This window comes from Pipistrellus hanaki (assembly GCF_964339955.1).
Source record: "Pipistrellus hanaki genome assembly, chromosome: 9".
Taxonomy (NCBI): domain Eukaryota; kingdom Metazoa; phylum Chordata; class Mammalia; order Chiroptera; family Vespertilionidae; genus Pipistrellus; species Pipistrellus hanaki.
The window spans coordinates 76,982,004-76,996,731 of NC_140511.1; the positions used below are offsets into that span (position 1 = coordinate 76,982,004).

Here is a 14,728-nt window from a genome sequence, read left to right on the forward strand (position 1 = left end):
TCCTCCTCCTCCTCCTTCTCCTCCTCCTCCTCCTCCTCTCTGCCCACTGGCCCGGTCCCGCTGGGGGGTGGAGGGTGGGGGCGTGGCGGGCCGTGCCTCACCTGGCTGGCCTCAGAGGGCAGAGACCATGGGGTCAGCGTGGCTCAGAGCCCAGCATTCTCTCTGCCGGAGCCTGGCGCTGGCTAGTCCATGCTGTTCCGCTGGCAGGGCCGGCCTGGGCTTGGTGGCCCCGCTCTCCCTGCCTCTTCCGGCCCCTGGTCCTTCGGCAGGAGCCGCAGCTCACGTGTCCATCTCTTGGACGGTTGAGCCTGCGGCGCCCTCAGGGCTGAGGGCAGAGGAGTCTGTCTCTCTTCCGGGCCTCAGGCTGGTGTCCCCCTCCTCCCCTCCCAGTGTGCTGTGCCCTCCTTGTCTTTCGTGGCTTCTGCCCTGTTTGTTCTGTGTTTGTCCCGAGAGAGGGGTGTGGGCTGGCAGGTGTTCTCGGTTGAGCCTGGAGGCAGCATCCAGGCCTGGCTGGCCCACCCCACGGCCCCCTGCCCACTGCCCCCAGCCAAGCAGGGTCCCCTCCTCCTGCCGGCTGAGGCAGGCCCTGAGGGGCACAGTGGCAGACCCTCTGTGATGACCCTGTTGCCACGGTGATCCTAGAGGAGGACACAGCATTCTGCCTTCGGAACGCCCACCCATTGGCCCCGCTCCGCGCTGTGCCCGGGGACTCGAGAGCACGGGCCCTGGTGAGGCAGAGCCTCTTCCGGGCACCCTCACCCCCCCTCAACCCCTGCTGGGACCGCCACCCTGCACCAGGGCTCAGAATCTAGCCTCCGCTGGGAGGCGATGGCGGGTAGTGGACAGGGCCCAGGATTCCGAACAGAAAACCCACATTCCGGTCCCGACCCGGCCCTCATGGCTGTGTGACCGTGGGCGAGGCAGGCGTGGACTGAGCATCCCCTCCTGGGAGCTGGGTCATGCGGCCCGGCCCGCCTGTCCCTGATTCCTCCGAGGCCGTCCACAGGGTGTCCCCTGACCCACAGCGCCCTTTCCCGGCTCAGGGCTGCTGCGGGGTCTGTGTGCGGAGCCGCCGGCTGGCTGGGACCGTTCGGCCACACCCCGTGCCTGGGATGGTGCCAGGAGCATGTACTGCTCACGGGTGTTTGTGGGATAGCCTGGGGCGGTGGTCGGCAAACTGCGGCTCGCGAGCCACATGCGGCTCTTTGGCCCTTGAATTTTTATCTATCTATCTATCTATCTATCTATTTATTTTTGAGGGGGAAAATGCCAAAATTTATTTTCCAACAGTCAGCATCAGCAGGTAAAACTACAAGGTTTTCTCCGTAGATTGTGCATTCACAAGAGAAAGCCTTTCGCGTGTCCTCTGTAACAACAGCCACTTCACAGTGTAAATAGGTGCTAGTATTGTGTTCATTTACAATTTCAGAAGGAAAGGCACAACTTGGCAAAACAAAAACAAAAAAAATTTTTTTTTTTAAATCCTGAAGTCAGGTGCAATCACTCAGAGACCAGCTTTTGATACACATTTCCGCATCAAGAGGGCAAAGACCCCTTCACCCAGAAACCAGGGTCTTTCCTTCTTCTTCCTCGTTAAACCACCAGAGAAAGTTTCAGCATTTGCTTATTATGTATGCAAGAAAAGAATTTTTTTTAAAAAAATCACAAAACATCTTGAAGGTCCAGCCGCTCCCACCAATACATCAACTCTTAGGTTTAAGACAGGGACTGGGAACACTTTCAGCGGTCATAAAATAGGAAAAGAGACTAAAGCTACAAAAATAAAGAATAAATGAGGTAGATAAATTAAAGCTTTCATACCCAGGACTCGCCTGTTCCAACTTCATAACCTTCATGCAATACTCATGGGGGGAAAGAATCTTCACCATTACTTGGCATAAGTCACATCAAAGCTTTTGTAAAAACTTTGGTTTGGCTCAGTGGATAGAGCTTCAGCCTGCGGACTGAAGGGTCCCAGGTTCGATTCTGGTCAAGGGCGTGTACCTTGGTTGCGGGCACATCCCCAGCAGGGGGGTGCAGGAGGCAGCTGATCAATGTTTCTCTCTCACTGATGTTTCTAGCTCTCTATCCCTCTCCCTTCCTTTCTTAAAAAAAAAAAATCAATAAAATATATATATTTTAAAAATTAGTATGTGAACCTCTTATCGGAAAACTGCCCTTCCATGAGTTTCTTCAGAATGAGAGACTCATTTCTTCGCAGGAGCAGGCGCTGGTGAGCTACATTAAGTCACCTGAGGTCCCCTGCTCAGTGCCCACCTGTCCTGGTGCTCAGGAAGGCGGCATCCGGAAGCGGGGAATACATTGGCACTCAGGGCTCCGACTGAACTGTATTTCAACAAGCAGCAGCTCACACACTGACTCCCGAGGGCCTAAGATCGCGCCTTGGAGGGCATCCTATTTACGGTCCCAAGGTTGAAGGAATTTTGTAATTCCACACCTTAATTAAAAAGAAAGAAAGAAAAAGAAAGAAAGAAAGGAAGGAAGGAAGAAAGAAAGAACATTAAAAAAGAAGACTAAACGAAAGATGGGTGCAGGGTTGGGGGACATACAAAGCAGGTCACCAAGGACAACAGACCTGGTCCTCTGACCCGCCCACAGCCACCGGAAGCAGGCAGCTCCCCTCCCCAGTCAGGCCAGGCAGCTTCTTTCCCACTCCTTCGTGGTTTAGTAAGTTCCAACTTGAAGCAGGGTACAGGCTTTGGAAATAGTTTCTCTGGCTTGTACAAAGTCTTCCTATATACATTTTCTCTCGAGTAACTAAGCTACTTTGCAAGACCCGCTTTTTCCAAAATTAAAAAAAAGAAAAAGAAAGCAATACTAGTCTGTATTTGTTTTAATGGGTGTGTTTTTGGTTCGTTTTTTTTTTTTTTTTTTTTTTTTTTTTTAGCAAAGCAGCGTAGCAACCTCGTGGTTGTTGGACGTGCCTGAGGTTGTGGTCACAACCGTAAACACTTGCTCATCAGTCCAAAAACAAACTGGAGGAGACGTGTTCTCAAACAACAGCAACGACGACAAAAACAAAATACCGGTTCACGCGGTCACTCTGCGTTTCTCCTTCCCACGGCCCGCCCGCGGCGAGGCTGACGCAGTCCTGTTTTCCTCCAGGAGGGGAGGGAGCCGGGGTGGGGAGACACGTCCGCAGCACCGGCTTCTCCCCACCGCCGCCGCCGACCGATGGGAGCCATCCATCTTGGAGCCGGTGCCGGTGCTGACAGCGGAGCTGCGCCCGGGGACACCGGGAGGGGCGGGCGGCCTCCGCTCCGGGCCACCGAGACCTCGCTGGTCCTCCTGGCCAGACCGCCGCCGAGCATGGCCGCGTGCTGGTTCCACACACGGGGCCCACGTTCACGGAGGGGCCGCGATCTCCGTGGGACACACCTCGGGGACCCTCTCTGAAGGGCCGTGGTGTGCTCGACGGCCAGCTCCCTCCCGCGGCCCGGAGCTGTGGTTGGCGCCGTGCGTCACGGAGTGGACCTTCAGGGTGCCTTTGGCGGTGGAAGCTCGCCCACGTGTGTGACACGCGAGAGGCTTCTCCCCGGTGTGAGTCTGATCGTGAATCCGGAGGGCGCCGGCCGCCGAGGAGTCCTCCCTCCCGCACCGCGTGCAGGCGTGCTGCCTGCCCTGGCGGTGTGGCTGGCCGCCAGCAGAGGTGCCAGGCCTGGGCACAGGGCAAAGGCCAGCTAGGCGGACCCTAGTGTAGTTAATAACAATGGACCTACCTACATAGTTTAAGTTTAAAAAATGTGGCTCTCAAAAGACATTTCAGTCGTTGTCCTGCTGATGTTTGGCTCTGGTGACTGATGAGCTTGCCCACCACTGTCCTGGGGCACCTGGGAGGGCGGGAGGGGAGGAAGCCGGGCCGCTCTGCCAGCTGGTCCCGGTGGGCCTGCAGGGATGTGGTGAAGGAGGAAGGGAGGGAGGGAGGGAGCGAGGGAGAGAGGGAGGGAGGACTCCATTGTCTCCCAGCTCTCCTCATGGCTCCTCAGCCGCGGGTCGGGGTCGGGGAGCAGAGGTCCACACAGATCCCAGCTGGTCACGGGCGCCCTCCAGCGGCCACAGAGGCTGTGTGTCCCGGATTCCTTCGACCCACAGGGAGGAAGCGTGTCTGTGCCAGGCGTGGTGCCAGGCACATGTTTCAACTTAGAACACATCTCGTCAGTCACCTGCTAACCGGGAGGCTCTCGGTGCTGTGCAGGGGGAGAGGGTGCGAGGCGGGCCGAGTTCCTTACAGCGGGCTCTCCGCTCAGCGGGCATCAGCCTCTCATTGGCCTCCCCTGGGAACCCGAGAGAGACGCCCGTGCCAGGACCCCGTGCGGACGGCTGGCGCCGGAGGGCGGGGCACAGGCACCCCGGGTGCGGACGTGAGAGTCGACGAAAACGTTTCTGGTTTGGCTCAGTGGATAGAGCGTCGGCCTGCGGACTGAAGGGTCCCGGGTTCGATTCCGGTCAAGGGCATGTACCTTGGTTGCGGGCACATCTCCAGAGGGGGGTGTGCAGGAGGCAGCTGGTCGATGTTTCTAACTTTCTATCCCACCCCCCTTCCTCTCTGTAAAAAATCAATGAAATATATTTTTTAAAAGATAAAACGTTTCTTGCCCCCATTCTCATCTGGCTGCCGAGCGAGGTGTTACGGTCCCATTTCCCAGATGAGGAGACTGAGGTCCACGTGAACCCGCCCCTTTCCCGGGTGGGGCAGTGTCTCCCACGGCATGGGGGGAGGGGCAGGCCCACAAGCACCCCGCCGGCTGCCGGATCTGAGGAGGCGCCATAGGATCGTGTGCCGGGAACAGAAAAGGCCAGCCCCGAGGTCACTGGGAAATGACTGGCACTTTTAAGGCAGCGAGTTAAGAGGCCAAAGGGCACACCCGGGACAGCGTGGGGGGTGAGGGTGTCAGAGGGAGGGGAGGGCTCATGTCGGGCTCGGGGTCAGACCGCCAGTCGGGGCTCCCGGAAGTGGGTCCGAGGCCACCGCTGTTAGATGTGCAGCGGCCCTGGCTCCCGCCTCTGGGGAAGACCCTGAAGACCAAGCGCCTCCGCAGTTGTGAGCGTCCCTGCGCCCACGGGGACACGTCCTGGGCTCCATCCCTCCCGCCAGGAGAGCCCGGAGCTGGTGATGCAGGCGATGAGGAGCCGCTGAGCCGCTAACCTGCAGCCCTCGCCTGGGTTCCGCATCCACCGCGGGGAGGCTGGAGCTCACTGCCCACTGAGCCACCCTGCCATCAGCCCGGCGGGACCCACACAAGCTCCCGCCCTTTCTCCTTCCTCACTCACAGCCAGCCTGCTAACTCCTCACAGCCATGCCACAGCCATGTGACAGCCATGCCACAGCCATGCCACAGCCATGTCACAGCCATGTCACAACCATGTCACAGCCCTCACAGCCATATCACAACCATGCCACTGCCATGCCACAGCCATGTCACAGCCAGGTCACAGCCAGGTCACGGCCCTCACAGCCATGTCACAGCCATATCACAGCCATGCCACAGCCATGCCACAGCCATGTCACAGCCATGTCACAGCCCTCACAGCCATGTCACAGTCATGCCACAGCCATGTCACAGCCATGCCACAGCCCTCACAGCCATGTCACAGCCTTCACACCCATGCCACAGCCATGTCACAGCCATGCCGCAGCCATCAATGATTGATGGGCTGCCTCCTGCACGCCCCCTACTGGGGACCAAGCCCCAAACCCAGGCATGTGCCTTGACTGGGAAGCGAATGATGACCTCCTGTTTCATGGGTCGATGCTCAACCACTGAGCCACACCGGCCAGGCCCCATCACGCCATTTTGCTGCTTGCAGTTCTGTGTGCCCCGCGGCTTGCAGGATATCCCTCGACACCTTAGTGCAAGCACGTCAACCTCAAAGGCTGACACGGGCCAAATAAACAAGGTGTAAGTGGATGTGGGCCACAAAAAACAAAAGCTTCATTTTCGTAGAAATGGTTTATTTCAATAGAGACGTGCCAACTACAAAGGGCTGAGATAAATGAGTCATCGTGAGCATAGAATAATAGAACATTTTAATAAAAATTAATGTTTTTTTTTTTCTTGAACAAGCACTTACCAGACACGGAATAACTGCACAAATTAATAAGCGTAATACAAATAAACCTATTTTTCTATTTCTCCAAAAGCGAATTATTTCCTGTTGTGCACACCAAACAAGTCAGTCCAAGATTAATCATGTGGCCATCGGCTGCTGAAATATTCGCCGCTGGTGTTAGTGGAGAGAAATGGCGCACTTGCACATAAGGTGCATGAGGGAAATGAAGGCGACACGATTACAGTCATCAGTCATTAGCGAACGCTGTAGTCCGTTACTAATAACTGGAGGCCCGGTGCACAAAACTCGTGCCCTGGAGGGGCGTCCCTCAGCCTGGCCCATCCCTCTTGCAGTCGGTGGTGGGCACGCACTGACCACCAGGGGGCAGCGCCTGCATCGAGCATCTTCCCCCTGGTGGTCAGTGCACATCACAGTGACCAGTCATTCTGGTCGGTCCGCTGTAAAGGTTGCTTAGGTTTTTATTGTATAGGTTATGTATAACAGGATATGGTAAAAGTTGAGTTACGGAATTTTTATTAAAATGTTTCTTACATACTGTTACCTCGGCTGGGCTGCAAAAATATTTGTTGTGGGCCAAGAGTTTGACATGCTTGCCTTAGCCCCGTGGTCAGCAAACGGCGGCTGGCGAGCCACGTGCGGCTCTTTGGCCCCCTGAGTGTGGCTCTTCCACAAAATCCCACGGCCTGGGTGAGTCTATGTTGAAGAAGTGGCGTTAGAAGAAGTTTAAGTTTAGAAAATGTGGCTCTCTGAAGAAATTTCCATTGTTGTGCTGTTGATATTTGGCTCTGTGGGCTAATGAGTTTGCCAACCGCTGCCTTAGGCATTGTGCTCACTGCCACTACAGGCCTTGGGAGGCGGCAGAGGTCAGTGCCGGGAGTCTGCCCACCCGACTGACCCTTTCATTCAGCACAGCCCCAGCATGTATGCCTGTCACATCCAAAGGGCATGAATAAATACATGCCTGAAAGCATGAATGAGCAACTGAACAAATGAATAGGTTATACCACTGCCTGGCTCAGGGGAGTCGGAAAGGGCCGGAGTGCCAGAGGGAAAGGCAATGTGGGTGAGGGTCCCCCTGTGTGCGGGGCTGGAGCCTTGACACAGAGGCTTTGGAGACCATTGTCGGGGGGGGGGGGGGGAGGGGGCGGTCCTGGGAGAGGGGCAGGGGTGGAAATGCCGGGAGCGGAGGCTGAATCGAGGGGAGCAAGGCTGCCGGGCTGTGAGGAGGAGCCCAGGGCCTCCCCGGCCCCCCAGGCGGCAGAGCAGCTCAGCAGCCCGTTTGGAGAAGATGACGGTGACTTTGAGACCAGCTGGATCGCGGACCGGAGCTTGCAGGTACCGGGGAGGGAGGGAGTCCGGCTAGGAGCTCTCCCCGAACTGGACCCAGGGACGGGGGCCTGACATTCTGTAGACACTGGATGCCCTCCTCTCCCCGCCCAGGATTCTCACCCCAGCTTTTGAGGCTTCAGGTAGGTGTCAGTCTCTCCATTTCACAAGTAGGGAAACTGAGGCCCAGAGACACAGAAGTGGCCTCTGGCAAGTTCGCGGTCTTGCTTGGCTGACCTCTCTGTCGGCCTTCTGCTCCTGTCCCCGACGGCCAGGTGTCCCTGCCGGCCGTGGACGAGATGCACCGGGACCTGCCCCCCGTGGAGCGGGACCTGTCCTGGAACACCCCGGAACCACGGCCTCCTACACGGCCGCTTCTGCCCAGTCTCGCCGGCCTTCCTTCTTTGGCTCCACCTTCAACATCAGGTGGGCAGTGCCCGGGAACCCCTGTGGTGGGGAGAACGCCCCCCTCCCAGTGCGTGGGCCCGCCCGGGAACAGAAAGGCCTGGTTAACGCACACTGGAGCCCTCCAAGTGCCAGGCGCTGTGCTAAGCCCTCCTCCCCAGGAACCGGGGCTGGTTAGCTCCCGTGTTCAGATGGTGAAGGCCAGGTTCAGCGAGGTGAAGGCAGTTGCCTGCCCACCGACACATGGCCAGCAGGCAGCGGGGTGGGCCAGTGTGCCCGCTTCTCCGCCACACCTCTCACGCTTTCCGTGCCCTGCTTCCGGGCTCTTAGGTGCCTCCAGCCTAAGCCCCCGTGCCTCAGAGGGGCCCTGAGGCCAGAGAGGGAAGGACTTACTCGAGGGCAGTGAGTGAGTGACCAGGGACACCGCTGGGTGTTGGGGCCTGGTTCCTGACGCCGGCCCAGAACTGTTCTCTGATAAGCCGGAGCATGAGGAGCAGCGGTGGTGGGATGGGGTGTCCCTGAAATGGGGGCGGGTGGCAGGCACACCCCACAGGAGGCTGGGTCCTCGCAGGTGCCGTCGGGGCAGACTGTGCTGCAGAGCAGAGGCCTCGCCGCCCGCGTGAGTGCCGTCTCCCCGAAGTGGTCAGAACCCCTTTGCAGCTGCCGCTGGGCCTCCGTGGGCTGACGGGTCGCCCCGAAAGCTCTCAGATGGGAGTGGAGAGGACTCTGGTGCATGTCTCTCAGGGTTTCCCGTGTTAGGCTCAGCTCTCTCCTCGCTCTTTAAGGTCACGATATCCCGTTAGCTGGAACCAGAACTAGTGGGTCCCCGAGCGGTGTGAGCCAGGCTTGGGAAGGTGACCGATGGGGACATTCTGGAGGTTGCCTTCGATCTGCAGACCTGCTCCAGCCATGGAAGGCTGTGGAGAGGGAGAGGAGGGGCAGGAAGTTATGCAGAGGCCTAGCCTCCAGGGAACACGCTTCAGCGAAACTGGATCCACAGCGCAGGCCTCGGAGGCCTGGGAGGGGGCAGGACAGAGGAGGTCACTGCGGCCTCCTGGAGGGAGGGCCTGCAGCGGGGCCTGCAGCCTGGGGGTTTGGGCAGGGCGAGGCAGGCTGCTCTGGGTCGGTCGGTCTCTGGGTCGGTCTGTCGGGGGGCTTTCTCTCGCAGAGGAGAGGCCTTGGGCTCCGGAAGCCAGGCTTCTCTCCTGGGGACGCTGCTCCCCAGGCGGAACCACAAACGCCAGGCGAGGGAGGCTGAATGTTAACACGGGCAAAAGGGAGCCACGGAGCGGTTGGGTGAGCTGGGCCGGGAGGATGGCTGAGGGGGTACAGGATGGGTCAGGAGAGGCGGGCCAGGGCGCTGTGAGGAAGACTGTGTCCCTGACCTGGGGCCCCAGGGAGGGAGAGGGTGAGGGAGAAATAAGGTCGGTTTGGTCCTTTTGTCCCCCCTCCTCAGCCCTCGGTGCCTTGCTTCTTTCCAGTCTGCACAAGGAAGAGATGGCGTTCCAGCCCGGCCGGGGGAGGCAGGGGAGGAGGGCGCGCCCGCTGGCATCCTCTGCGCCTCCTGGGCTGCAGTCCCCCAGCCCCCACCAGGGCGAGCTCCCAGACCAAGCTACTGCTGCCCAGGAAGGAAGGCCTCCTGCCCGAGGGCCCCCCAGAGCAGCTCGGGTGCCAGCAAGTGCTCCGGGGACCAGGAGGACAGAGGCCTGGAAGCTGCGGGGGGGGGGGATGGGGGGGGAGAAGATGGGGGAGAGGCCGCTAAGCCCCCTGCACTGTATGGGAGGTCAGGCTACCACAGCGCCCCGCAGACACGGCTCAGCCCCACCCCCATGGCGTTCCCACCAGCACCCCCTGCACCCGCCGGTCTCTGCAGAGGCCCTGGCGTCTGGGCAGACCAGAGTCCGCAGCCTGGGGTGCGAGGGGCCAGGCGGAGCTTGGCGCTGCTCCCCGAGTGTGCAGGGGCCTCGATGGAGCCCCTGGAGCTGGGTCACATCAAGAGGAAGACGGTGGAGTTTTTTTTTTTTTTTTTTTTTTAAATATATTTTATTGATTTTGTACAGAGAGGAAGGGAGAGAGATAGAGAGTCAGAAACATCGATGAGAGAGAGTCATCGATCAGCTGCCTCTTGCACACCCCCCACTGGGGATATGCCCGCAACCAAGGTACATGCCCTTGACCGGAATCGAACCTGGGACCCTTCAGTCCCCAAGCCGACGCTCTATCCATTGAGCCAAACCGGTCCCGGCGGAAGACGGTGGAGTTTAACCTGACCGACATGTCAGCGGCCCAGAGAGTCCTCTCCGAGAACAACGCACGACACTCACAAACCACAACCCCTACTGGGCCTTGGACAGCAGGTCTGTGCTCTGCGCCAGCCAGGCTCACCGCACCCTCCCTGGGCGCCCTCCAGCCCCACCCCAGCTCCCCTTGCTCTGAGCCTACCCTTCCTCATGATTTCCTCATGGCCGACCTGTGCCAGCACTGGCTTGGGGCACACACTTGGCCACCTGGGCAGGGACCCTAGGAAAGCGTTAGGGGCTTTGGTGTCCCCGAGAGGAAGTCCCTGCAGCTGCACCGATGGGACCGCTGGGGAAGGGCGACCAGCCCAGGCTTCGATGGGGAGAGGTTGTCCTGGGTCCAGCTCACTTGGACAGTGTGGGAGACACAGAACCCACGGGGCAGAGCTGGGAGCTCTAGTAGAAGCCCAAGAATTCAACTCCCTGCCCAGGGTTAGCTGAGGTTGTATACGAGCAGTCAGTCCCCCAAGACCAATCATGGGCCTGAAGCTTGGCAAAGGGCCACACCTTTGGATGGTGAGGGCATGCAGGTCCCTTGGGGGCATCCTTGCTTTGGGCACCTGCTCTCCTTGCTTCCTGGGGTCAATCCAAGCTGTCACACCCACCAGTACCCCCTGATCCCAACCTTAGCACCCACCCAGTTATACATCTGCCCGCCCCACCCCCATCACGTGGGAGGGAAGTTTAACTTCCTATTTCTAGGTTCTCAAGAAGTTACTTGTGGTCAGAATACACAGCTTGGAGATCTTAAAAGGGCCACCATCTGCCTAGCTCCCAGGGCTGGATGGAAACCAGAGGCCACGGTGGCGGACTTGGGTGGGTAACAGCTCTGCAGCACCTGGCACCATCTTAATACTGAAGATGCCTCAACCTTAGCTCTCCCGCTGAGGCTCATGTTGTATTGGAATGAAGGTACCTTCCATATTCACGTGAACTTTCTCAAATTTTCACAGGGACCAAGCACACTCCTAGCCCATCTCCTCAGGGACAGCGTCTCCAGCCTGGTCCCACCGGTGTGTACACCAGCGGGACACTGACCCAGTCACAGACAGACAGCTGTCCACACTGCTGGTCCCGACAGCCTGAATTAAATGGGTTAGCTCAATGGAGAATCCTTAGTTTCAGGGCTACCTAAGCCTTTAAATAAAGCCTTTTGTACATAAAAATAATGGAAGCTAGAATGAGCTACTAGAAACATGTAATTCAGAATCCTAATTCCACACCCAAGCCTTGGCATCTTCCACAAACTCAGAAGCTTCATAGAACTAAGGATTAATAAACTAAGAATTTTCATAAACGAAGTCCTGTTAGGCGTTTCATCTGTAACCAGTGTGAAGCCCGGCATTTATGGATTTAGCTAAGGCGGCCTGGATATACTGCAAGGCGATCCCAAGAATTTAAAGACAACAGCTGGGTACCAAATTCCTTTATTTGAAGGAAGGTACAAATGAGAGGCATGAGGGCTGATTTGGTACAAGTTATAGAAAAGGGAAAGGGAACTCCAACATGCACACTGCTTGGTGACCAGGAAGTCACCCCCAAGGCTACCGGAAGCAGACAAGGCTTAGCTCTCGTCACAGCTGCCCAGGGTGTGCTTGTCAAAGAGATACTCGGCCATGCCAGCTTCGGGGGCCCCCATCCTGCGCAAGTTGGTTACGTGGTCACCCAGTTCTTTGATGGATTTCACCTGCTCCGTCAGGTAGTGCGTCTCCAGGAAGTCACACAACTGCAAACACAGAAAGGGGAGGAAACAGTCAACTGCCAGCGGCTAAGGAATACCGTCTCTTCCCTTCGCTCGGGCTGCCAATACTCACATGGGGGTCATTTTTGTCAGTGGCCAGCTTGTGCAGGTCCAGTAGTGACTGATTCACACTTTTCTCCAAGTGCAGGGCACACTCCATTGCATTCAGCCCATTCTCCCAGTCATCACGGTCTGGTTTCTAAAAGAAGAGGAAGAAGTTAGGGCAAGGCACCCAGTCTTTACCAAGCACACCATGGCAATGTGGCAGGCAAAGCTTTTGGTGAAAGGACATCTGAGTGTCCAACCCTCTCCTTCCCCTCTAAGATCACTAAAAACAGATTGAAAATGGAGCCTGCGCCATTTCCCACCCCCGAGGCGGCCGATTAGCCCGGCATCCCGGGGGGCCCTCACCTTGATATCCTGAAGGAAGATTCGGCCGCCGCGCTGGTTCTGCAGCTTCATCAGCTTCTCGGCATGTTCCCTCTCCTCGTGAGATTGGTGAAGGAAATATTTGGCAAAGTTCTTCAGAGCCACATCATCGCGGTCAAAGTAGTAAGACTGAAGGCGGAACATGAGCGTTAGGTTAGGGGCGGGCTGTGTTCCCGGACTGAACACAACCACCATCACTTTCCACTCTGCGATGGAAGGAGGAAGCCCGGGCTTTGAAACGGGAAGTCTGGGGTAGGAACTTTGGAGGAATGGCCTCCCGTGCGAACGTGCTGCTGCAGAGTTCTCCCAGCCGGTGTCCCATTTCCCCGGAGGGGGTGCTGGTGAGTTTCCCCGCCTTCGCCCCCTCCTCCCTGGAGGCATGTCAAAGCATGAGCGCGGCTTGCAGGCAGACAGCGATTTCTAAAATTAACCCCCGACGCAAGGTCACCACCGTGGCAACGCTCACGTCGGGAGAGGGCGTTGGATTCGCGTTTTAGACGCTCGCTGGGCTAGGAGCTCCTAACACCGAGCCGAGTCCCAGAAACCCAGGTCTGCTCGCCAGCCATCCTTGAAGGCGGCTTTGCTCGGGCCGCTGGCTCCCATCAGACAACTACAACCAAATCTCCCCCCCGCCCCACCTCCGCCCCCAAACCAGGCTTTTGGGAAGCTGACCCCCCACCCGTTACAGAGAAAAATGACTTGCCCAGTAACTGTTGGTGGATTTTGTCCAAGAACTGAGCGTCCAATCAGATTAGAGGGCTACAGTCCTTAGACCACCCCCTTCCCCCAAAGGATAAAAAAATGAAGGACGCAGGCACCAAGACGACCTGGTGTCCCCCAAACGGGAGCCGGCTCAGGGGCTCCGAGATAAGCAGGCCCGCGGGGCGGAGGCGGCGGCTCGGGAGTGGGCGCCCGCGGAAGATAAGCCTCTTCGCCCCGGCCCCCAATGCTATTCGACACCATTACCCAGAAGGCTCCGGCGCAGCTGGGGGAGGGGAGGGAGGGAGCCGGACTCTCGGCCCGTTATCCAGGCAGGCCGAGGGCACCGGGGCACGTGATCGGACGCAGGCGAAGGGATGAAAAGGCAAAAACCCCTTCCCGGCTGCAGAGCTGTGTCCGCGGCCCGTGTCCCCGGAAGCCAGGCTCCCCGCCGACACAAGGCGGGGCGCGGGGGCGGCCCTCCCGGAGGCGGCCCGGGAGGGCCAGGCGCCCGGGGTTTCTGCGCAGGGAGCGGCCTGGGAGGCCCCGCGCGGCCTCCAAGCTCCCGAAGGGCGCGGGGGGCGCGGGGAGAGAAGGGGGAGCGGGAGCCCCAGCCCAGCGGCCGCCCCGCCCCCGGGGCGCCGCCCGCACTCACCATGGACAGGTAGACGTAAGAGGCGTACAGCTCCAGGTTGATCTGGCGGTTGATGGCGGCCTCCGAGTCCTGGTGGTAGTTCTGGCGCACCTGCGAGGCGGGCACGGCGGACGTCATGGCGGCGGCGGCTGCGCGGCGCTGGAGCGGCGGCGGGGGCCTGGGGTCGTCCGGGTCCGGGGTCGGGGGTCTGAGGCGCTGCGAGGAGGAGGAGGGCGCTGCGAGGAGGCGGCGGCGGAGGCTGCGGGGAGCGCCGGTTCCGTCCAAGCACTGTTGAAGCAGGAAACCTGGCCGCTCTCCGCGGAGACTGTGGCGCAGGCGGCCGCCCGCGGGCTTTTATAGCGACGCCGCGTCCGCCCGCGCCGGCCAATCCCGCCGCCCGCCGCAGCCAAGCCCCGCCCCTTCCCCTGCGCGCGCCCGAGGGGAGGGGCGCATGGGGGGGCCACGGGGTGCGTAGGGGCCACGGCGGGGGCGGGGCGGGTGAGGATTGGGGGGAGGCGGGGGGGCGGGCGGAGGGAGAGGAGGGGAGGGGGGCTCTGCGCGGTGTGGAGCGCTCTGTGGGTTGGAGGGACGACCTAGGCGGGGATGGGGGGGCTGGGGGTGGGGGGCAGAGAGTGGGGACCCAGCTCAGGCCCGGACCCCAGTCCTGGACCGGACGGGAGGCCCCCCTGGCTAGGGGCGTCGGGGCGTCCGGGGTCCCTAAAAGCACCCCGAGGCTCCGGGTCGGGAGCCTGGTGTCCGTGGCGGGTACCGCGCCCCGAGATCGTGGGACGTGGGAGGCCGGGAGCCGGGCCGGGCCGGGCGGGCGCACTTTCTCTCCCCGGGCCTGGGCGCGGCCGGCGGCGGCTCCGGCCCCGGCGGGCTGCCCGCCTCTCCCTGAGCGGGAGGCGAACATGGCTCCCGGGCAGTTTGGGCGACAAAGGCGAGGCGGGGCGGGGGGTGAGGGGGCCGAGGAGCCGGAGTGTGGGGTGCACAGCTGTCTTCCCGAGGAGCCTGGGCGGGGCCGTCAGCTTTCTGAGAAAGTCGCAGGGGGCGCTTCAAACTCGGAGATCGGAGTTCAGGGGAGAAGGAGGCGGCTGGGAGCGG

General features: G+C 59.7%; 2 protein-coding genes across 2 annotated transcripts; one reads left to right on the plus strand and one right to left on the minus strand.

The window, feature by feature from the left end:
* Positions 1-7,703: 7,703 nt before the first annotated feature.
* On the plus strand, positions 7,704-10,260 carry BEST1 (bestrophin 1; the record flags this gene model as incomplete). Its single annotated transcript, XM_084894099.1, is given in 8 exon segments — positions 7,704-7,779; positions 7,782-7,845; positions 9,306-9,342; positions 9,345-9,378; positions 9,381-9,489; positions 9,491-9,827; positions 10,076-10,181; positions 10,235-10,260. Coding segments are annotated over 8 exon segments (774 nt in total). The 5' UTR covers positions 7,704-7,718.
* Positions 10,261-11,532: 1,272 nt separating this feature from the next.
* On the minus strand, positions 11,533-13,997 carry FTH1 (ferritin heavy chain 1). The gene is made up of 4 exons (XM_084896141.1): positions 13,646-13,997; positions 12,274-12,420; positions 11,936-12,061; positions 11,533-11,847 (listed from the first exon to the last, which is right to left on the minus strand). The coding sequence occupies exons 1-4, from the start codon at positions 13,760-13,762 to the stop codon at positions 11,686-11,688; spliced, it is 552 nt and encodes a 183-aa protein (XP_084752267.1). The 5' UTR covers positions 13,763-13,997; the 3' UTR covers positions 11,533-11,685.
* Positions 13,998-14,728: the final 731 nt, after the last annotated feature.